A 22,724-nucleotide genomic window follows, 5' to 3' on the forward strand; every position below is an offset into this window, starting at 1 on the left:
AGCTCCAAAAAGCGGTGAGAGACACTCACGAAGGACCGGGCGCTGGGACCGGCCGCGAGCAGGGCGGTACGAGGGGGCAGGCTCAGGCTGCTCGCCCCCCCGCCTGCCCCACAGCTCGCAGGCGGGACGCGGGGCCGAGCCCCGGGGCGGCGGGGCCTGAGGAGCGCCCGCCCCCCCCCCCCCCCAGCACAACCCGGCCCAGCCCCATCCCCCGCCGAGCGGCCGCGCCGCGGGTCGCCGCCCGCCACCCGGCAGGTTGTAAAGTCATTAACTCCCTCAGCCATGCCGGCCCGCGCTCCGGCGGCGGCTGCTCCTGCTACCGCCGCTGGTGGGCCGCCTCGCCGCCTCCTCCGCGGCGGCTGCAGCAGCAGCAGCGCGGCATGGCCGCCGCTCCCCGCCGCCGCCTCCGCTTCTTCCTCCTCCTCTTCCTCCTCCTCCTCCTCAGCGCCGCCGCCCCCCTCGGCGCTAAGGTAAGCGGCGGCGGGTGGGCTCGCGGCGGCGGAACCTTCCCTCTCTCCTTCCTTCCTTCCCTCCCTCCCTCCCTCCCTCTCCTCAGGGACCCGCGGCCAGGAGGGGCGCTCCGAGCTGGCGGGGCCGGTCCTGGCCGCCCCGGGCCTGCGCGGGGCAGGGGCGGGGGTAGGGAGCGGGTGGTCGCCTCGGGGCAGCGGCGGCCCTTCGCCCTTCCCCGCAGGTCTGTGGTTCCTGCAGGGTATAGCCTGGACCCCGCTGCCCTCCCTCAGTCTTGAGGTGCTTGAAAAGGGGGTTTTGTCGTGTCTCCCCCCCCAGATTTACCCCGAGGACCAGACACTGTGCCCACACCCCAGCCGCCTGGCACTAACAAAAGGCCGGCGGGGGGGTGGGGGGTGGTGGCGAGCACACCTGAGGAAGCTTCCCAGCATCACCAGAAAGACCATGGGGGAGCAGGGCCTTTCCCTGGTTGGGGGTTTGCCCGAGGCTGCCCCCCACGTTCATCCCTAGCAGAGGGTTGACTCCAGTTTAGGGCTGAAAACGAACCGATTTTCCTCTTCCCTCTCCCTCCCGCCACCCCAGGCATGGGTTTAGGCAGCTGATTTCTCCGCTAACTGTGGGGTGCACGTCTGGGCATCGAAGCCCCACACTCCCCTCATCTCTGCTCTCCTCCACAAAGGACCTCCTCAGCCTGGCCCTCCTCGTGGCACTTGTTTCACAGCAGCACCGAAACCCCTCTGCCAGTCCCCTTCTCCTTCCCAAGGCCCAGCCTGGGAGAATCACCCCCATTATTGTGGCAGGGGAGGCAGAAATCCCGGCTTCGCAGGGCTCCGGCTGTGCCTCTGCCTTCACGGGTCACTGCGTGCATTGTGGCTCGGCGCTCCCGTTTCACTGAGGGGAACCCAGCCGGATTTCTTTGCTGCTGAAGGGATTCTGCTCTGCTAAAGGAAGAGGATTTTGGGTTGTGTTTCCCGCCCTACATGCACCTCAGACTCCATGGCTGGGGTGAAGCAATCTCACATGAGCTATCTTAAACACAGAGAAGACCAGACACCACAGCTTTACTGCAGATAACCCAGGTTTGAGGAGCAGTAGCATCTCCTGTTCTGGGGTTGTCTTAATTTTAAAACTGAAGTGTCTCAGTTCCACTTTCTTTTTACCTTCACACACATCCACTGCCTGTTCTGTTTACCCCTTAACTGTAGGGTTAAGTCAGAGAGAAGCTTCAGGCAGAGCAAGCTGGGTCAAGCTAAAGAGATGTGAAGTCCTTCCTTTAGGACTGACCTGGATGGAATCCTCCATCAACATGTGTACACAAGCCTTGGCCGCTCATGGTTCTCCCTGCCCCCAGCAGCTGTGTTTGTATAGCACCTAAGATGAGGGCATCTGGGGCTGGAAGCCCTCCCCAGGACAAACACACACCAGCACTGTTGCCAGGTCTGCCCCGAGGACTCTCTTACTCCAGGAGATCCCCACAGAGCACTCTGATCAAGGACAGCGTGGTGTGAGTTGGCCTGGCAGACGTGGTTGCTAGTATTGATTGCTATCTCTGGTGCAAGGCAGTGCACAAAATGGTCATTAGGGGATTAACTTCCAGTTCTTCTTGCTGTCCTGTTTTCTATGTATAACATGGTTATACAAAGAATGTCTCAGAAAGCCTCAGTCTGTAGACAGTGTAAGCATATTCCTTCCTGCATGGGGCTAACTGCATTCAATGTCTGTGAAAAACCTGATGATAGAGATGCCTCTCATGCACACTGCCTATTACTCCCTTCTTCCCCTTCACAGATTTCCATCCTTTCTACCGGCTTGCCCCAGAATAATTGCATTATCCCCCTTGAAGGGAATGACCTAACTGACTTGGATCAAGTATTTTGTAATGACGTACAGCACTTGCCTGTGAACTTTCTGTCATGGCAGGATTACAAACAGTGCTTGATAGTTCTCCACTGGCTTCTGTTCACTGGTTTTCTAATCTGCTTCTCATCTGCGCCTTATTATATGTCCAGATTTCTGTTACTTATCTGCTGCAATATCACATCTTTAGCAAGCTACCATTTTTACCCAGATTAGTGTTCTTCCTGATCCTGTAAAAATTATTCTGCATTGCTCATTTTACCTCAGGTTACCTTCCCCTCATGGAAAACTCCTTCTCAAATACCGTTTCAACTTTTCTAAGGAAAATTTGGTTTTACGTCTGCTTCCAACATTGAATCTCTCATACAAACTATCTAGTCTCTCCAAATAGGATAAAACAATGACAGGATGAGAAATAGCTTTACATGAACACCAATTCTTTTGTTAAACATCAAGGCATAATTGCAAATGCTATTGTGTTTTTTTCAGGGCTGTGGTAGAGTCTGTCACCACAGCTTTAGTCAGAGAATGACATGGGGAACCCAAACCAGGGGAGTTGAACACGATCATTCATTTCCAGATAATAATCTGACATCCATTCCAGGCATTGAGACATCTGAAGCTATTTAGTATTTCAGTTAATTAGTGTGGTTTGCTGTAGAGAGAAGCCCTTAAGTAAAGGGATCGTGGAAATTTTTGGTAGAGGACATGCAGTTAATGGCCTCAGAAAAGGTCTGTGAAGAATTTATTTCATTTTCAGCTGCTGTTTCTAGTAGTCTTATAAGCTCAGACAGGGTTGAGCAGAACAGTTTACGACAGCTACTGTGCCCTTCAGTGGTGGGCCAGCCCTTAAGGCATGCTGGGCTGCAACAGAGAGCCTGCCCCCCCTCCAAGCTCCTCAATTAAGGGAACTAGACAGGCATGTTTGTGGTCTCTCTTCCCAGACAGCTTTTTTCCAGGACCCAGGCTCTAATGAATCTCAAGATTAGGCACAACAATAAGCAACCCAGGAGACTGGGCCACCGGCACGGTAATTGCAGTTACTCCCAGGTTTCTGGGAAGCCCAGCGTTGCTCAGAACTGATCCAGGGCATGACAGAGAGTCAGCGGAGAATTTATTTTATCCCTTTCAGCTCTTCAGAAAGACTGCCTGGAAATCTGATAGGATGTCAATCCAGGCCCACCCGTCTTTGCAGGGCTGAAGCATTTTGTTTGTGGCAGCCTTTGTTTGGCAGAGGGAAGCGGGGAAGCAGCTGCTGGGTTTTCAGTTAGACAGAAAAAGCTTTCAGTGATGCTGGCTTAGAGACTGACATTTCTGTCATTGATATTGGCAAATCCGGAGACAGATATTTTATCCCGAAAAAGTTCCCTGCAGGTTGGGGTTCAAAGCTCTGCCCTGCCCCCCCCCCCCCAAGAAGGGGACAGGAGGACAGCCCTCACCTACCCAGTTGCATGGCCTCCAGCATAGGTGCAGAGGCACAGAAATAACTTGGCTAGCCTCAGAGAGGAAGAACTGCAGCTATTATAATGACCCCATGCCAAGCCACAAACGCCTCCGGGGAAATTCTTGCGGAGAACACCTGTCTGAACTGGAACGTGGTCTATATTTTCTACAGATGTAAATTCTAGGCCTGATATTTCTCATCACCTAAGGAATTGTAACAGACCCTCTTGCCTTCTTTAGCCAGAGCCCTCACCCAAGCCCAGGCAGAGCCAGCCTTATAAAGACTGCACCTATGCGCATCTCCTGCTCTGGCATTTCTAGCCTGCTCTGTTTCTGCGATTCTGCAGCAGAGTGCAAGTTAGAGCAGCTCCAGCATCTCCTATAACCAGAAGAGTGCGAAAGAGTTGTTGTAAAGCCCCTTTGTTTTCTCCTTCTGCAAGGAAGAGGCGGGGGGGGGATTCACTCGGCCAAAAGGTAACTCTTGGGATTTGCTGAGGGGCTTGGGAAACTAAAGCTAGGAGCTAATCTAATCTGGAGCCTGTCCCACAGCCCTTAATTTATTATCTGGAAATTTGGAAAATGCAAGTATCTCTAATTAAAAACAAGAACCGTTTGTGTGTCATGGTTAATGCAGATTTATTTCTGACAATATAATAAATTCAGCACAGATTGGAAACAGCTACCCCAGCTCTAAGTACCTGAAGTTCCCCCTCCATGTCACCAGGCCTAGGACTCAGATGCAGTTATGCCATAAGTCTCACTGGCCAAGGGGACAGCTCAGCATTGTTCTTGCTTACACAAGGAAATAAGCACTCCTAGGCAAGGACTGGCAAGGGAGCTTGGTCATGGAAAACCTGAGAGCCAAATCAATCTACTTAAAAAGTGATTGATTCCTCCAGTGCAGAGAGGAAGCAGGAACAGGGCTTATGGATATAGGAGAACAAATTTTATTTAAAAAAAAAAAAAAAAAAGGCTCTTTGACTAGCATTCTTCAATAAATCTTCATTTGGGCTCCTGTCATTCCTGAAAGTTGCAGTGCAGAGAAACGTATCCTATTCTAACCGTAAGAAAGAGCTGCACAAAGGCAGAGATGCTGATCTTCCCCAAACCTCAGCTCTGCCACCACATGCCAAGTCTCCTTGCATCCAGGCAAAACACCCAAGAGCAGTAACCTTGAAAAGGAGCCTGCAACTTTCCACCACTCCAAATACACAAAATCTTTTTCATATCCAGGGGTAGGTCAGTAGAACAGGCTATTTTACTTCCCTTCGCTCGTTTCCCTTCTGTCCCGTCTCACCTATTTGGATTGTAAGATCTCTGGAGCAGGACTATCTTGTAGGTTACAGCTAACAGGTTTTTATTGCCACCTGGCGAAAAGCTATTTAAATATTGCAGCTTTTGGTCAACATGCCTTCCCTCCAGGCAGTCCATGCGCCTCATATAACTACTCAGTGAAGTGGTGGGACACCAGCTTTGATTATTACCTCAGCTATGGGAGAATCTGTATTGTGCTGAGCTCTCCGCACAGACACCAGATAAATCATTGGCATTCTCCTTCCTGGAAGTTGTGAAGAGCTCTTCCACCACAGGCCTTGAGATGCTTATCACAGAGAAGGATGGAAGGGGTCAGGGAAAGATTTTAGCTGAACATACCTTACAATAAGAGACCTTTGGTTTCTTTCCTTTGTAAATGTGGAATCTACATAGTCAGCATTTCCATTTACAGTCTGCTAATATGCAGTCAGACAAGAATTCTCATAGCAAATAGGTTGAGATGATCATTTGGAAGAAGAGAAAAAGGTATTTTTGAAAACATGTCTGTTTCTTTTAAATTTTGGTTTTCTCTTGAGCAACTCAGCTGCTGGCCACAGCATTTGGTCCCTGTCAGGCAAGTCAACTCCAGCCAGAACATCTAAGTACAGCAAAGAGTTTTGTTGTATTGTTTTTGAAATCAACTATTGTAATCACTAGAGAGTAAAGCATCAGGTAACATGGTGCTTTTTTGCAGCAGAGTAGGTTACTTTCAACACGCTCTGGCTATCACCAAGAAGAGGCACTATGTGCATTTCAACAACACTAAGTTACAACTTAAAAACATTTGCATAAAACCAGCTGCATCTCCTCTGCCCAGAGGATGTTCTGTTGGCAGACACTCTAGAAACAAGAAGTTCTCAGGCAGGAATTGCACTACAAGATGAAGAACACTTTGGCTTTGTTACACCATGAAAGAGCATAAAGCCAAGAGACAGTCAACCAAAATAGTGAACAGAGCACATTTAGTGATGAGCAAACCCTGATGAGTTTTCTTTCACATCCATCGATTATGCATTGCCGACCAGTTCTTTGCAACAGGACTATCGGCCACTGCCACAAACCAGCAGGTTTTGCTGATAGTAGCACTGATACAACTTCCCTGAGCCTTTAACATATTTTACATGCACAGAAATTATTCATTTTCTTCTACTAAGACCGAAACACTATCACCATTTTCAGCTGGATAAATCACTTCCAGTCACTGTCTTGTGTTAAACTCATCGCTGCATTCAACACTACTCACAGCTGTATTTCAGTAAACTAGTTTCTGCACGGGCTAGTTTGCCAAAATCCCTAGGAGCTTTTAGGCCATCAGACACTAAGCAGGAAAATATTGCAAGTCAAAAAAAAAACCCCAGCTAAAACATAGAATCCCTTACCTGCTGGGAACTGGGGAGGCACAGCCAACAGCAGCCTGCTGCACTGACCACATTGGGGCCAAAAGAGCTCAGGTTTGCCAAATTTAAAGGCTCAGCCCCAGCAAGGCATGCTGGGAGAGGGAGCAACCCTCCTCTGAGCATAGTGGGGTGCGTGGGGAGAGGGGACAACAGCAATTGCAGGAGGCTCTGGTTCTGAAGCACTCTTGGAAATTACTTTTGTGAGGACTGGAGGGTGAGGAGCTTGGATCTGAGCTGATTTAGTCACAAAGAGAAGTTTATTCATTGAAATGCAGCTCCAGTGAGTGACAGATGCGTACCCGCGGCTTCCCTGCCAGCAGGCCTCCGCACGGCCAAGCACCGCAGCTCTTCCTCTTCTCTCCTGACTGCGCGTCAGACCCAGGCGGGCAGCGTGAGCTGTGATCTGCTGTTCTATCTGACCCGGGCTGGGAGTGATGCTGTGGGGTCAGGCTGCAGCTGACCATGTCCAGCCTGACAGCCTTTCTCCGCATCATGTCATGAGATCCCAGAGGCATCCTCCTTCCCATGCATAACTCAGTCTTGGAGGGAGAATATGAATTTTGAGGTGTGTGAGCCTGGTGTGGCTCCATAGGGGCCTGATCCTGCCACACTTGTCCCAGTGCTGCCCATTTAGAAGGCATCCAGGTAACACGGTCCCTGGGGGAGCTGATTTTGGAAGGCCCTTCTCTGCCTGGGGCAGTGAAGAGCCAGGTTCTCCAGCTAACCATGCTCTGTTTCTGTCAGGACAGTAGTGAGGCAGCAGATGGAGCTGGCCCCTGGGATGAAGAAGTCACCAAGTGGTGGGGAGAGTGGAGCTCCTGGTCCACCTGCTCCCGGTCCTGTGGGGGAGGCGTGATGTCCCGGGAGAGGCACTGCTTGCGACAGAGGTGAGTCATGTCCCAGCCTGAACACTTGGCCAGGTCTCCAGTGGCAGAGGGGAAATGGGGAGCCCCCGACCTGCATTTTGGGGCCAAACCTCCTGGGTTTGCAGGGTCGGCCGTTCCCTCTTCTGTGACCTCTCAGAAAGGAAGATGGCTGTTGCCTGTGGGGTAGGGGGTGAGCAGGTAGCAGTGGGGAGGGCTGACAAGGGAGAAGCACGCTACAGTGGGACAGGTGACAGGCCCCCTGAACACATCACGCACTCATCCTGGCTTGTCTGATGGGGAGCAAGGGCTTGGTCCCCTCTTGGGGTCTGTGGGAGACTTGAAGATGACAGGGTTGCAGGCTGGAGAAGGCTAGTTCTATTCCTCTTCCCCTTTCCTTTGCAAACCCTTGCTTACTGTGGCAGCTGTGACTAACCTAACCCTGATTTGTAGCCAGTTCCTGTGCTAAGGATGTGGGTACATATTCCCAGACATCGTATGGGGACTTGATTTACTCCTGGCAGCAGCCAGCTCAGCCACGTCTCAGCAATTTCCCCTCTTTGTTCACTGCAGAGCTTGCAAGTTTTTTTCCCCTCTGTCATTTATCTGGCTGTCACCTGCCAGCATCTCCATTTGTCCCCTACAGCCACATTTGTCCCCTGCAGCTGCTACAGTCCTGGTATCAGTTGGGCTGGGTTTGTGGGAGTGGGGAGAGCTGGGGAGCTTCAGCTGCCTGAACTCCTGCTGTCCCCTCCGGGTCACCTTGCCACCAAGCCCTCCTCCTCCAGCACCTCACTAACCTGCTACTCCAGGCTCCTGAGATGTTAATGAGAGCTGGCATCCTGCAGCACAGCAAGCCCACGGGGGCTGCCCACCCCACACTCGGCCCCTTTCTCTTCTGCATGAATGCACTCCTGAGTGGAGGAAGCTCAAGTTAGGGCCCTCAACCTGCTCTCCCTCCTGCAGCAGAAAACTTTTTATGTGGGCTGGTTGGCAGCACGGTGAGGGTCCAGTTGTGCTGCAGTACCTTTTATCTGGATGTGTCCTCCCCACTAACTGGGCTTGCCAGTGTCTCTGCCACTGCTCCTCCTCCCCAGCATACCATGGCCATCATGGGAGGGCAATGGGAAACAGAGGGCAGGAGGGAACGTAGGGCTGTCCCACACCCCAGGCAGCCAGAGCAGCCCTTCTGCTGCCAGAAGAGAGATTTTTCTCTCCATTTGACATCTGCTCTATCCTTGACTCCACAGCTGGGGAGGAGAGGCCTTTGCTGTGGCATTCTACTCCAGGGATCAAGTCTGAATTTAAAAAAAAAAAAGCCCAACATAAAATCCAGCCAAAAGATTTCTGCAGCTTTAAGGAGAATGGCTTAAGTGTGAGCCAGGTATGCCCATGAAACAATTTCTGCCCGAGTCTGCAGGCAGCCTCTGCTTCAGCTTAAAGGGATGGCAGTTTTCAAGCTTTTTGGTGCAAATTTAGGCTTTACATACATCATGTAAAGCATTACTCTAGAGGGACAGCTGCAGTACCTCTAGCCAGTCCAGCTTGAACATGCCTACAAGGTTCTTCATTACACAGTGCATCCTAAGTTCCCAATGCCGTTAATACGTTGTCTGCTGCTGATCTTTACACGGACCACATTGCCTTAATCTGTGGTCTTAGCCATTCTCCATATGTCTTCCCAGCTTTCAAGAATTTTTTCACCCTTGCATCAGTCAAGGACTCCAGTATCCCCTGGGTAACTCCTGCTGACCAGAGCTAAAGCATCAAGTGTTGAGAAATTCCCATCGTTTTAGTCCATCATCTGCACGAAGCCTTTCCTGCTAATCTTTTAAGGTGGCCAGTCACCTTGAGAGATGCCATCTCTCTGCCTACTGCACAGCGAATCCTGAAATCAAATCCCCTGGTCACTGCAAATCCTAGGTGCTTCCATGGGAGCGATGGATCACCAGGGTCTATTGTCCTTATGTCACATCAACCCTTTTGGAGCTCAGAGGTTAAGGGACACAGGGGTGGTGATACTGCAGTTGCTCCCCATCTGCTCAACCTGCCCCAAAACGAGAGCAGACTAAAATCACCGTCCACCTAAAAGCACTGAAAATGTGTTTTAGAGATGTTGGCTAGTCTAGGTCCAGTAAGCTTTGCTCTGATACCATGCCTGCCTTGCTTCTCCCCCTTAAGTCAGGCCTGACTTCTCTATCATCCTCAATACCTTAGTACTTCACAGACCTCCATTTCATTTTCTTTCTCCTTTGCAGGCTTCAGATGCCCCAGGGAACAAACAGCACCATGTGCGCTGGTCAGGCCAAGCACTACCAACTGTGCCAGCAGCAGGTGAGAACAACTTCCAGTACTGACTGGTCCTTACTGGGGCATGTCGGACTGGGGGGAGGGGGAATCACAATTGGAGCTGCAAGAGCACCAACACTCAGGGTGCGACTGGTCCGTCAGAGGAGTGCAGACAAGGGGTACGATCCACTCCTAGAGTGGTTGACGGTGGTTGCCTTTGAAGATGTGGGAGATGGTCTCTACTCTCTGGGACTGGGAGGTGGGGGAAAAGGATATAAAAACATATTTGTTGTGGGGTGGGAGGAGGGACGAAGTTTTTCCAGTATGCTTTTCCCTTTGCTGGAAGTAATTTTTGCAAGACTGTTAAATACAGCTGTCTGAGGGACCCTTGGCAATGGAGGCCTGGCCTTCCTGCCTGTATTACGGCACCTCACAGTCCATCACTGATTCCTTCTGGGGTGGACAGGGTATTTTCATCCTCCAAGGATGCAGCAGGGACAAGCAGGTGTCACAACCATGGCTGTAACATAGGGAGCTTTTGATCACATTTATTCCCTCCATAGCCCTGCCCAGCCAACACAGCAAGCTTCAAACAGCAGCAGTGCTCCAGTTTCAATGCCAAAGCCTTTGGGAAGCGCTACTACCACTGGATGCCCCTCTATCCAGGTGGGTTTTCACAGCTTCACACAAAGGATCAGGGTGAGAAAACACCCACAGGAACTTCTCGGACACAGGAGAAGGGGAAGGTCCCAGGGGACAAGGGATGGATGCTCCTGGCTGGTCTGGAAGTGCTCCCCTATGCTCCCTGCTTTGGAGAAATCATTCCCTGTCTCTTCACAGAAACGCTCCAGCCAGCCAGGCCTCCTCTCTCACCACATTGCTCCTGTTTTGGATCCTACATCAGCAAGCACTTGTGGGCAGACAGGACACAGGCTTCTCTGAGTTGTCTTGGCTAACCAGCAGTCATCTTGGCAGAGTGGGTGTTCACGCTCTTTGTGCCTTCTACCATTTTGGCTGCCTCTGTCACCCAGCATGCTTCCCACTGGGTTGGTGGTGGGTTGTTCTGAACAGGATGCCCATCCATTTCCTGCACAGGCGAGACAGATTGCTTCACTTGGGTTGCCAGTTGTCCCCTGAGGCCAGATTGAGCTCACCTAAGATATTAACCTCTTTCCATTAGCTGCCAAGGGGACATAGAACACCTGCACCTCTAGCTTCAGTTGCTCAGCTGAATGGGGTGTAGCTGGCCACAGCCCCACACAGTCCGTACCCCTCTTGCAGGTCTTGCTCGCTCTGGTGTATTTAGGTGTGGCCTGGGATCTGCTGATGCAGATTCCCATGGCTGGCACAGGGGATGTCACCACAAAGGGGAGAGGGTATGGCAAGGAAGAGGGTTTGCCAGCAAGAAGTATTTGTGCTAGGCATGGTCCCCAGCTGCAGCCTCATACCATGACCCATTTGCTACTACAAAATCTGTAGCCTTGGGGTCTCATCTCAAGCAGCAAGAACATCCAAGGTGACATCAAACCATCAGTATGGATAAGAGGAAAGTCCCCTTCTTCACTGCCCATCTCTGAGCACCTTGACCTGCCTGGTGACTTTCTGCGTCTGTCCCTTCAGATGACTACACCAGTATCTCCAACAAGCCATGTGACCTCCAATGCACCACCCGGAGTGGAGAGAGGCAGCTGATGGCCCGAGCACAGGATGGTACCTCCTGCAAGGACAGGACCTATCAAGGGGTCTGCATCAATGGGAAGTGTGAGGTGAGGCTCTGGGAGGAAGTAGTACAGAAATTGGGAGTGTAAGTGCATGACTGGACCTCCTGGTCATCGCGAGGCCAGGGGTTCCTCCAGGGAATTGAAACCGAGGCCTGGCATGGAGTAATTACATTCACTCTTGAATGCCTGTGGGCTAGAGGAGAGCAGAGAGGTTCACACAAAGGGAATTATATACATCCACGTGTGCCCACTGAGTGACAGCACTTTACTCCCAGCACGGAGAAGACTAGAATTGCAGGTTTGTTTACATAGTCATCCAATTAAAAAAAAAAATTTTAAAATCTTCCATTTAATTTTTCACCTCATGCAGCAAAGATGAAGGGTGGTTGTATATAGTGTTAGAGAGGTGCCTTACAACCTCAGAAAGGCCTGCCCTTGATGCAACATCTGGAGAGTGATGTTGTATGTCATTATTTCAGTGAGAAGGATTGGCCTAAATACAAAGACAGAAGGAACCAAAACAGCTTACCCGAGCCTTACTCCATTCACCTACACGCACAAGCCCCTGCCCCAGGTTCAGGAGCACAACGTAGATGGTCACAAGTTATACAGGTGAATTTCTGCTGCTGTTGGAGTCATTCATTACTCCGCTCCAAGCAAACCTACATTCCCCCCCACCCCTGCCGAGAACCTCACCAAAAGAGCATGGTCGCATTTCCTTGAAAAGACCCTGACCTGTGGAGATAAGCTGGCCCCAGGAAACCCTCTCTTGTTTTCTTCTTTGCAGCCAGTTGGGTGCGATGGGAGCCTGTACTCACCCCGGACGATGGACAGATGCAGGGTGTGTGGAGGGGACGGCAGCACTTGCCACCGTGTCTCGGGCAGCTTCCGAAAGGCAATCTCACAGATAGGTACTCCCTGCTACCACAGTCCAGAGACTTCACCTGCTACTTCTTACCACCAACTGGCATGAAGGGTGACTGGCTTGAATGTGGGTAGGAGTTTCCCAGCTGCTTGGTGGAAAGAGCTGAAGAGTGCCACCCCTGCTTAAATGCCTGTATCTTGTCCTTTTCACTTAATCATCAGAGGAGATTGGTTTGATGTGCTGTATATTAGGCTGGTAAGGTTTCCCTTCACCTCTTTACAATAGGAAGCAGCTGGGGATCTATTTGTTCCTATTGATTTTGGCATCTTGCCCACCTCAGATAATGTGAAGAGATCAATGAATCTTCTTTTATTTGTGCTATGTGTTCATTTGAAACTTAAACTCCTACAATGAGGGTCACAGCATTTGTTTGAGCCTGCACTGGGTCTCCTGCTTTCCCCAGTCCTATGGCTGGCACAGCTGAGGGACAGTCCCTCTGAAACTGGGCTGAGATTCATCCATTGCAACCTCATGGCCCATTCCTCTACCCACAGAAGGAATAGACTGTGGTATGCTCATTAGTAATTAATTAACTGTGGTTTGAGGATGTTTTGGAACATCATTTCACACTGTTGTTGTTTCACTAGCCTGCCTCACTCTCTACAGACACCAGACTAGAAAAGCACTCCGGCCCCTTTCCAGAGCAGGGGTAATGGTGCTAAACCTTCTAGCAGTACAGGTACAGTTTTGGCGTCCCATTCCAGTCCTCATAAAAATCTTACAGAATGGACAAGACCTGCATTTCTAGCAGGAAAGACAAGCTGCCAAACCACACAACTTTAAAGGGAGAGGAAATAAGAAGGCTCTTAAAGGTCATTTTTTATGCTACTCCCAAGACAAATTCTGTTGAATCAGGAGCTGAGGGGACCTGTGGTCTTTTCTATCCTCTGTTCAGCATCAGCCCTGATCACTAGTAAGCTTTTTCTGTGCTCTTGCCAGAAAGAGTGAGAGGACATTCATCCACACACCTAAAGCCAGGCTGTTATACTTGTGCAGTTCCTTCCTGATGCCAAACTCAGCAGTGCTCAGACTGAGCCTGAGACACCTGTAATAGTGATCTGTAATAGGACTTCAGAGAGGAGCTGGGATTAGAGCTCACAGACTGGTGCAACATGCATTTATGTCCTTAGCGTCCTGCCCCTGAAGCACAGCACTGCCCTCCTACATACATACTTGTCCAACAAGCTGCTTTTCCTACCCAGACCTTTTTATTCTGTCCTCAGGGTTTCCTCACCCTCTGTTCTGTTCCTCAGGTTATGTGTTCATCACCAACATCCCTGCCGGTGCCACGGACATCCTCATCATTGAGCGCAGGAAAACAGAAAACATCCTAGGTAAGCAGAGGAACCGGATGGATGTGGAGATCCCAGTTCAGCTGCCTGGGAGGTGGGAGGAGGGCTCTGTGCACTCCCATCTGTGCTGTGAGAGAGCTATCTGTGAGCATTTCCTCCAGGGTAGCACAGGGGCACTTCATCTCTCCATAAGCCAAGGCTACCGCATCTCCAGCAGCTAGTGGCAGGAGGGACCTATGGAACTAAGCTCACTATGGGCGGTCCCTGTTGTGAAGACATTTGTGCTCTTGTTGGAGAGGGAAATGAAAGCAGCAGGCATTGAACACCGTTGATCTGACCTGATGCAGAAGATGAATGCTGGAGGGCCTGCGGTTCTTTTTCTATCAGGCTTTTTTCGGTCACGAGCTGTTTACTCTCCTCAGTGCCAGTGCAGCCTCAGTGTTCTGCACAGAGTATAACATTTATCCCTTTTCTCTCTCTCTTTGAAGCACTCGCAGATGAATCCGGGCATTTCTTCTTCAACGGCAACTCTGCCATTGACAACCCCCAGAACTTCAGGGTAGCTGGCACGATCTTCAAGTACCGGAGGCCCTCAAGCCTGAACTCAGATGGGCTGGAGTATATCATAGCTCATGGGCCCACTAACCAGTCTCTGAATGCCATGGTATGTGAGGAGCTAGTTTTAGGCTTCCCTGTCTTGCCTGCCCCAAAATTGTAAACCTCCCCCAGACAAAGGGAATATTAACCTGGTTCCCAAGCCAAACCTGAGTGTGTAGGTGGCTGAGGAAGCCAGATGCTGTCTTAGGAGGTTTCCTTGGGTTTATGAGGATGCTGTCTTCTCTTAACATCCATCACAAAATGGACGTGGCTAGAAAAGGTCTCTGGAAATATATGTCCTTAAAATAAAAAGGGTTTTGTTTTCTTTCTCTGTTTCCTCCAGTACTATAACTTTAATGGGAAGATGCCACACATAACTTATGACTACACTGTACCACGGACACCACCTCTCCAAACTGCAGCCCCTGCTGTAGACAGACCTCTGTATCATCACCTACCAGAGACCAGCCAGAACCATCCCATTCCAGCCAACTCCAGAGCTGCCCAGGACTTCAATGCCACATGGCTCTCCCTGTCGCCACATGACACCAGTGAACAGCTTCCTCTAAGAGAAGGGCATGAAGATTTAGGCTTTGGCCACCCACACTTCTTCCAAACCAACTCCACCAGTCAGACTCAGGACTGGGGCTGGGAACAAGGTGAAGAGAAGGAGAAGTATGACTTCCAGATAAGACAGGTCTACCATGCAAACACAGGAGAGGAAGAGGAGGAAGAAGCAGCAGCAGTTGGAGAAACAGAGTTGGGTTGGTTGCTTTGTTTTTCCTTCTCTCTCATTTTGTTCATTGAAAGTGGACATCCCACGTCAGTTTTCTTGAAATCTAAGGTGGCTTTACTGTCAAGAGTGGACAGGAGGGAATGCTGATTAATAGTAGGGTGGAGACTGTGAGGAAGCAGCACAGGACAGTAGCTCTGTAAGGGCAGGGGAGCTGGGAGAGGGTGGCCACAATACAGATCAGGCAGTGCCCTCTCAGGCAGGGCAGTCCCACGGCACCCAGGCTTGGCGAGCAGGGTAGTGAAAGCAACAGTCCAGTGATCATTAACTGAAAGCAAGGTGACACGTCAAATCTGAGGTCCATCTGGGAAAGCCAAACAACAATTCAGGAACAAAGTACACCTGCAACATTGCTCAGGCCAGGACTGAAGGCCCAGGCCTGAGCTTAAATGGAGCTCCAGAGCAATGGGCAGAGAGTGTGTGTGAGGTTGGTCAGGGCAGTTAAGGCCTGTTGGTGCACCCTAGTGGCAATTTATGATTTTGAGGCCAGGTACTGAATGGGTTTTGCCTTGTTAAATACCACACGCTGAAGTATAAGCCATCCAATATAGTTAAAGCATCCCTGTATTTTTCTTCCAGCTCTCAGGTTCAATCAAATTTCCATCAGCACAGCTGTACCCTACAGCATGAGGAGATCCGAGCTCTCGGAGAACAGCCGCATAGCACCCTCCAGGCTTCGTCTCTTCAGGCGACTGTGTCACCGAGACCCACACAACACTGCCTTCTGTAGGGAGTTGCAGCACCTGGCAGCCAGGCTGGCCCCAAGGAACTCCACAGCAGGGCTATGGACCGAGACAGCTGCCCGGTGGCCACAGGGCCTCCACAAAGCACCAGCCCATAAGAACTCACTGGAGGACTTGAAGGTGGAGACATTTGCTGGGAGTCAGGGGGAAGCGGCCAACTACAGCATGATGGCATCTCTGGAGAGCCCTCTGCTAGGTGCCGGCCCAACCGTGGACATCAGCCAGGCAGAGCCTCTGCAAGCCCCTGGCACTGAAAGGTGGCACTTGATTTCCTGGGCAAAACAGGAGCATGGTTAGCTGGGGAGGGAGGGTCAAGCCAATCCTCTGGTAGTCTCACTGCTGTCCTCGATGTCCCTATTCACCAGTATCTATCCATGGCAGCTGCTGTAGATGCTTGACGAATGGTGTCCTCCAAAGACTGATTGTCACAGCTGGCCTGACATGGAGCTCCCAGAACATATTTCAGGTCCGCCTGCCTCTAAGGGATCCATTTAAATGGGTGCTGAAGGACCTGCAAGGCCAACACTGATGTGATTGTAAAGAAGGCCAGGAGTCTATAGCATGTCACATACACACATTTACCACCACATCATGGCCCTTCTGTCCCGTTCCTCTGGGCACATAAGCTTCTGTAACTTCAGTAAACATTTGGCAGGAGACCGAGGGCCAACTTTTAAACATTTCTGGCAAGCCACATGTGAACTCTCCCCACCACATTATATGATGCTGAGAGGGACCTTGTTTGAGCTCCCCTTTCCAACTTAACATCATACCTCTCGAGGTGATAGCGTGACTGAAGCTGAGGGCACCCGCATGGTCGAAAGACCGTAATATACAGAAGACTCACTATGAATGATGCCTCCTCTCAGAGGGATGTTGATCCACAGCTATCCACAGCCTTGCTAGTTGAATTCAGAAGGTGGATCAAGGCTTTACACTCTCTGTTCATCAGTGGTCCATCTTGCCCAAGGTGGGGGAGATGGAGAGCAGAAACACTGGGTTTCTTCCCATCTTCAAAGACAGCAAGGAGGAATTTCACTATTTTATGTTTGCAGCCGTTTTTCATTTTTAGCTCACGCCACCTCCTTTTTCCACAGCAATGAGTTTGATGTGAGCCCCATGGGCCATGATGACATCAGCTTGGCTGACATGTATCGGTGGAAAGTCTCAGCTTATGCCCCCTGCAGCTCCACGTGCACTTCAGGTAGGTTTGGCTTCAAGTGGCTGATGATACGAGGTCCTTTTTGGCTGTTGATGGAGAGAATACTGGTATTTTTTAGAATGGCAGGTAGAGTTTCAGATGCAGTGAGCACTCCAGTAATTTAATCATGGTGGGAGGAGGCTTTTGGATCTGATGGAGCCCGACCAAGAGATGGTCTTGATTGCCCAGCAGGTATCAGCACCTCATATGCTATGTGTGTCCGGTACGACGGAGTGGAAGTGGATGAAACATACTGCGATGCCGTAATGCGACCAGAACCTACTCACGAATTTTGCACAGGGAGAGATTGCCAGCCTAGGTGAGTGGAAATGACATCAGCTGTCCATGGGGACAGCATACCTTGGTAAGGATCATTTTCTGCTCAAAGTATACAGCCATTTTTGAGCTGGAAGATATGCTTAAGCAGCTAAGCCCTTGTATCCCCTTGTAAGCAAAAAGAGGGAAGGAATTTCCTAAGTTGCCTGCTAAGGGCAAAGTTGGCTTTCAAGACCAGCATCGCCTTAACACAAGGCATATACGTGATGAGGAGATTCATAGCAGCAGCTACTGGGCGACGGAGTCCCAGGCGTGCAGGCACTCCCCAGCCACCCTGTGTCCCTTGCTCCCCTTACCTGGGTTTTCCTTTGTGCTTTCTCTCCTGGGGACTGCTCATGGAGGTGGGAGACCAGCCGGTGGAGTGAATGCTCCAGGACCTGTGGTGAGGGCTATCAGTACCGCACTGTGCGCTGCTGGAAGATGCTGGCTCCAGGCTTTGACAGCTCTGTTTATGATGACCTCTGTGAGTCAGCTGGGCTGGCCAGGCCCATGGAGAGGAAAGCCTGCAAGAACAAGGCCTGTGGGCCCCAGTGGGAGCTCTCCGAGTGGTCCGAGGTAGGCAGCAGGGGAGCTTTGCTCCCAGAGGTAAGCAGCTGGGGCTGGGCTGGGGCCTGGAGGAAGGTGGCTGGAAGATGTTGGGTGCTGAGGAAGCCCCTGGCCAACTGCATCCTGGGGAAACAAAGACTGCCTTTACCCATAGGTCCCCTGTTCTGGCACTGCCCAGCAAACAAAGGCCATTGCAAAACATTTTTTCGAAGGTCACTTCTCAAGCAGGATGTTGACCAAATGAAAGCCCTGTCAGCGAGAAGCTTTGCCTCCCTCTTCCAGAGGATCTAACTAAGGGTGAATGGGGAAACAGTAGCTTGGAGATGTAGAGAGGTGAAAACCCAACTGAAATCCCTTAGAATGACTTTCTACAGCCTGCTTGGGACTGGGCCAGTGGCCCAGTGACTTTGACCAGCAGTCCAGGCATCAGCATCTTGGAGCATTGGAGCTCTAGGACCCAAAGTAAATAAGTAGCAGAGATAGAGACGGACCCACCTTTTTCTGTAACCTTCTGGGGCCCTTCCCCTCTCACCTAGTGCAGCAGGGGGAAAACGGGAGGAGGCATAGCTGCCTCCCTTGCCTTTGCTTGTCCCCCTTGTTCTCTGCTGCTGAGCCCCGGGGCTGACTCTGTATGGCCATTGCAGTGTTCGGCCCAGTGCAGCACGCAGGGGACAATGAAGCGGGAGGTGCGCTGCTCGGTGGAAGCACCCCTCTGCGATGAGTCCCGGAAGCCCAGCAGCGAGAAGGTGTGCACAGGCCCACCCTGCGACCGCCGCTGGACCGCTTCAGATTGGGGCCCGGTGAGTCCAGGCGGTCTGCTTCTCCTTGCACGCAATGCTGGGGTTGCAGGGCTGGCGGGAGGGAGCAGGTAGGCAGTCATGCTACTGCTCTCTTTTGGCTTTCTTCTGGCAGAGGCTAAGCTAAAGAAAGTAGAATAATCCATATTTTTGCCTCTCTGTGCTCTAAATTTTGGTTAGCTATGAGGTGAGCTCAGTTTAATAATCTGGGAAGCTTACAGCACCTGGAGGATGGAAGCCCCTGACCAGATGTACCTGTAAAGACCCTTGGGATCCAGTGCCACAGTCCCAATGACAGAGCTAGGCTCTGGACTCAGGTCTCCTGGCATCACCGACCCTGACCCCTCCACCTTCCTGCTTTCTGATGTGTCTAAATGCCCTTTATTCCTCCAAGTGCTCAGGTTCGTGTGGTGAGGGACGCATGAGCCGCTTCATCGCATGTCGCAACCTGGAGGGCAAGGTGATCTCCAACTCGCAGTGTGACCCAGCCACCAAGCCCCTGGCTGTCCATCCGTGTGGAGACAAGAACTGCCCCGCACACTGGGTGGAGCAGGAGTGGGACCAGGTAAAGCCAAGCCCAGCACTGTGTCCTTAGCCCTCCTTCCCACCCCATATTCCACAGGAGATGGTGGGAGCCTGGCTCCCTTGGCAGAGCAAGGTTGTGTGCTGCAACCTCCAGCCATGGAGCTGTACCCTTGTCCTAGTTCCTTTTAGAAAGGGAGAAAGAATAATGAATACCCCAGCTTGTCCCCACCCATCCCCTATAGACCACCCCAAAGTTTGTGGCATTTGCTGCCTTCCCAGGGACTTCCATTGGAGGGCAGCAGTGTCCTAAGGAAATTATCCTCCTCTCCCACCTCTGGCTGCCAGGTGGCAGTTGCAGACACCTCAGCAGAGCTCTTTGTCCAGAATGCGCACTCACCCCCCAAGATTTTGGTTCCACCACTAAAGAGAAAGCCACAACAAAAGCAGCTTCATCTTTGATAAATAATAGCCAGAGGTAAACCTGAACCAGAGCCCAGATCCCTGCCCTAGAAGTCACATCCAAGCCATGACTCTGTACTTGCTTCACAACTTAAGAGTCCAGGGAACATGGTCCAGGTACCCCATTCTACCAAACAATCACTTACCAGTCTACTTACTCCCCTTCTGTTGCTCAAGGCCTAGAGGCTTCAGGCTTCCCAATACAAGCTGATGCAAATCCCAGAGCACCCAGAAGAATGCATTGAGTCAGTTGTCAGGTTTGGGCTTTGTCTTTAAAGTCTTGAGCAAAATAGGGATTCACAAAGCACTAAGGCAGAAGATTTCTAGGGAACCAGAGAAGCAGCCAAGCCCCACCTGCCCCAACCATAGCTAAACCTCTATTCTCATTTTGCTACCCTTTATAGCTGTTGACTACATTCTGCTGAGTCTCCCTCCAGCACTGGTAACAAGCACAAACTGGTTAAACATGGGGACCCATGGCAGTCCCGTAACCCTCTCTTGCTCTGGCCTAGGGTGTGAGTGACACACAATACTGCAGTGCAGTTTTTCAGCTGCGTCCAGGCTATTAAACTCACCTGAACTCTGAAAGACCAGCTGAGGTCCCCACCTTTGTGCCAGCTGCTTTGCCTTTGCTGTGTTCTCTCAGCTGATCAGGTCTAAGTTCACAGGATGACTAAGGGCAAATGCAAGCCAGCTGTGCTGGCCCTGCCACGGTGAAGAAGGGCACAAAGCAGTGAAATCTCAAACTGGCAACTGTCTCCATGGGCATCAGAGAGCATAGCTAAGCTAGAATCAGATCCTGGCTCCTACGGCTTCTCTTGGTGGTCTTCTGAGAGAGTGAATCCCCCCAGCTAAGCCTGCATAGCTTTGGGCACAGCAGTACTTGTCCACGCAAATCACCTGCAGTGCACCAGTTTGGTCCCCTTGGGCCCATGCAAAGCTTGTCAGTACTCCAAGAGGTAGGTTGCTACATGAATACACTACATGGTTTTTGAGAACATAGATATACATAAAATAAGACAGAAACAGCTTTTTGTAGTCTTACCTTGGCTGCTCCATGTCCCTTGTGGTAGCTACTCTCCAGGCCAGCCAAGGTGAATTCGGCATTCCCAGTGCTGGCTAAACACTAATAACCAGCTTCTGTCCTCGCTCCCTAAGAAATTCAGCTCCTTTGCAGACACCCATTGCTCCTGTGACCTGGGTAGCACTACCTCCATTAGACTGGTGTTAGCACAAGTATAACCTTGCTTCTGAGCAGGATGCCATCTTACTTGAAGCTCTAGAGCTGACGAGCATCATTTGTTACCTGGCTGTTATGTTCTCTTTCCCAGTGCGATGCCAGCTGTGGGCGAGGGATGAAGACACGGGTCGTCTTGTGCGCAGGTCTGGAGAATGGTGTGTACAAGGAGTACCCTGAGAAGCGCTGTGAAGCCTCTCAGAAACCTGAGGAACAAGCTGCCTGTTTCAGGAGGCCATGTTCAACGTGGTTCACTACCTCATGGTCTCAGGTAGGGCACGGGGTGGTGGTGAAGGGGGAGAGGAGGCCTCATAACCGTGGTTGGTGGAGCACAACCTGCACTGAGGCATTCTAGCAGCCTGTTCTGCTGAGGGCTCTGTTAGGTCTGGATGGGACCATGAGCTTTGCTCTTCTGCAGACCAGGCAGCAGGTGGAGGGACTGGCACATGCAAGCTGGAGAAAACCTTAGGGCATGTGGATTATTGCCTCAAGCAAGAGCATGCACCACACTGCAGGCATACAGGATACAGCTGTGTCTCCTCCTCTGCCAGGAGTCAATGTTCTGTGTTTCCCTGCTTTCCCTTGATTTTAACAGGTGAGCGTTCAGGGAATGGGAGGACAGGGGAAGCTGGGCCTGGCTCACAGCAGCCATTTTCTCCATCTTCTATCACAGCATCAACCCTCAAAGCAAAAACAATTCCAAGTTGCATTAAAGAGATGAAAGCAAACTCCTCCCTTGCTCTGCCCCAACCCCCACTCGGGGAGGCTTTCCTCCAGCAACAAAAGGGGAGCCTAAGTTTGAGATCAGTGCGGGATTTGACGCAAACCTCCTCAAGAACAGTGTCCACAGTAGGGACCAGGAGGCTTCATGGAAGAACAAACTTCGGAACTGTAGAAAAATAAAAAAAAGGCCTCTCACAATCCCTTTCCTCTCTCTCAATCTCGACAGTGCAGCAAGACATGTGGTGCTGGTGTGCGACTCCGTGAGGTGAAGTGTTACCAGGGGGAAATGCTGGCTCAGGGCTGTGACCCCACTTCCAAACCAGAAGCCAGGCAGACATGCCAACTCCAGCCGTGTCCCACAGAGGCACCAGGTAAGTCTGGGAGGGCAGGGAGGGAGAGGAGCCCTTGGGAGCCCTTTGCTCTGTCCAGCTCTCTGCTGGGGAAGCACATCTCCTTTTTAACCCCTTCTGTGGGTGCTTCTGTTCCCCAGAAGAAGACTGTGAAGACAAAGCGACGGCCAACTGCGTGCTGGTGCTGAAGGTGAAGCTGTGCTCTCACTGGTACTACAGAAAGGCTTGCTGCCGGTCATGTCAGCTCAAGTCACCCTGATTGCTGCCAGGCTGTACTTCCCTTCCAAGTTCAGGGGCAAGAGCCCCATTGAGCCAGACTTTACCACTTGAAGCCACCCCACTTGGCTTGGCTGAGGAGCCAGTCCCTGTAGACCAGCCTGCTCAGCGAGGAAGGATTCCTAGGACTTAGCCATCACGTTCCCTCTCTACCCAGAGGATTTTACACAAGACAAACCATCAGTTCCTAGAAAGCTACTGAGAAGTGAGTTGGGAAAGCCTGTCCCTGCTGTCATATCTCTGAAGATCTCTAGTTGGAGGCGGTGGGGCGCAGAGGCCAGCCTGCAGCAGGGCCCAGACGACTGCAGCCATATCTCTGGTCTGCCCTGCAGATTTTTCTACTACAAGGGCAATTTCCAAAACGCACCAAAAAATCTTGTGTCACAATAAAGAGCTAAACTGTAAAACTGTTTCTGGGATGCATGTACCTAGGCCAGAGGCAAGGGAGGAAGAGGGATACAAGAGGAACAAAAACAAGGAGCAGGAAGGGTGGGGAGGAACAATCCTTGCACTAGTACAGCTTCCAGGCAGCACTGGATAAACCCCATTTTGTGTTGCCTGCCAAAGAACAG

At 51.2% G+C, this 22,724-nt stretch overlaps 1 protein-coding gene across 6 annotated transcripts; it reads left to right on the plus strand.

The window, feature by feature from the left end:
• LOC128148264 (ADAMTS-like protein 2) lies at positions 1-22,559 on the plus strand. Of its 6 annotated transcripts, none has more exons than XM_052801896.1 (18): positions 6-470; positions 7,229-7,366; positions 9,601-9,676; positions 10,195-10,297; positions 11,252-11,397; positions 12,140-12,263; positions 13,531-13,611; positions 14,058-14,233; positions 14,510-14,930; positions 15,539-15,959; positions 16,800-16,906; positions 17,093-17,222; positions 17,581-17,794; positions 18,430-18,585; positions 18,977-19,147; positions 20,898-21,074; positions 21,753-21,897; positions 22,017-22,559. In XM_052801896.1, the coding sequence occupies exons 1-18, from the start codon at positions 283-285 to the stop codon at positions 22,133-22,135; spliced, it is 3,093 nt and encodes a 1,030-aa protein (XP_052657856.1). In that variant the 5' UTR covers positions 6-282; the 3' UTR covers positions 22,136-22,559. The 6 variants fall into 6 exon arrangements, 5 of the variants coding, with proteins under 5 accessions (XP_052657856.1, XP_052657858.1, XP_052657859.1 ...); XM_052801898.1 differs by having other exon boundaries at positions 7-470; positions 17,096-17,222; XM_052801899.1 differs by having other exon boundaries at positions 265-470; positions 7,224-7,366.
• Positions 22,560-22,724: the final 165 nt, after the last annotated feature.

Source organism: Harpia harpyja, chromosome 11 (genome assembly GCF_026419915.1).
Source record: "Harpia harpyja isolate bHarHar1 chromosome 11, bHarHar1 primary haplotype, whole genome shotgun sequence".
Taxonomy (NCBI): domain Eukaryota; kingdom Metazoa; phylum Chordata; class Aves; order Accipitriformes; family Accipitridae; genus Harpia; species Harpia harpyja.

Bases quoted from the DNA above. Each gene is read 5' to 3' on its own strand.
- LOC128148264 (XM_052801896.1), top strand. From the start codon at position 283: ATGCCGGCCCGCGCTCCGGCGGCGGCTGCTCCTGCTACCGCCGCTGGT. The intron at 7,367-9,600 runs GTGAGTCATGTC...TCTCCTTTGCAG, and splicing joins AGGCACTGCTTGCGACAGAG to GCTTCAGATGCCCCAGGGAA. The intron at 14,931-15,538 runs GTTGGTTGCTTT...TTTTTCTTCCAG, and splicing joins AGTTGGAGAAACAGAGTTGG to CTCTCAGGTTCAATCAAATT.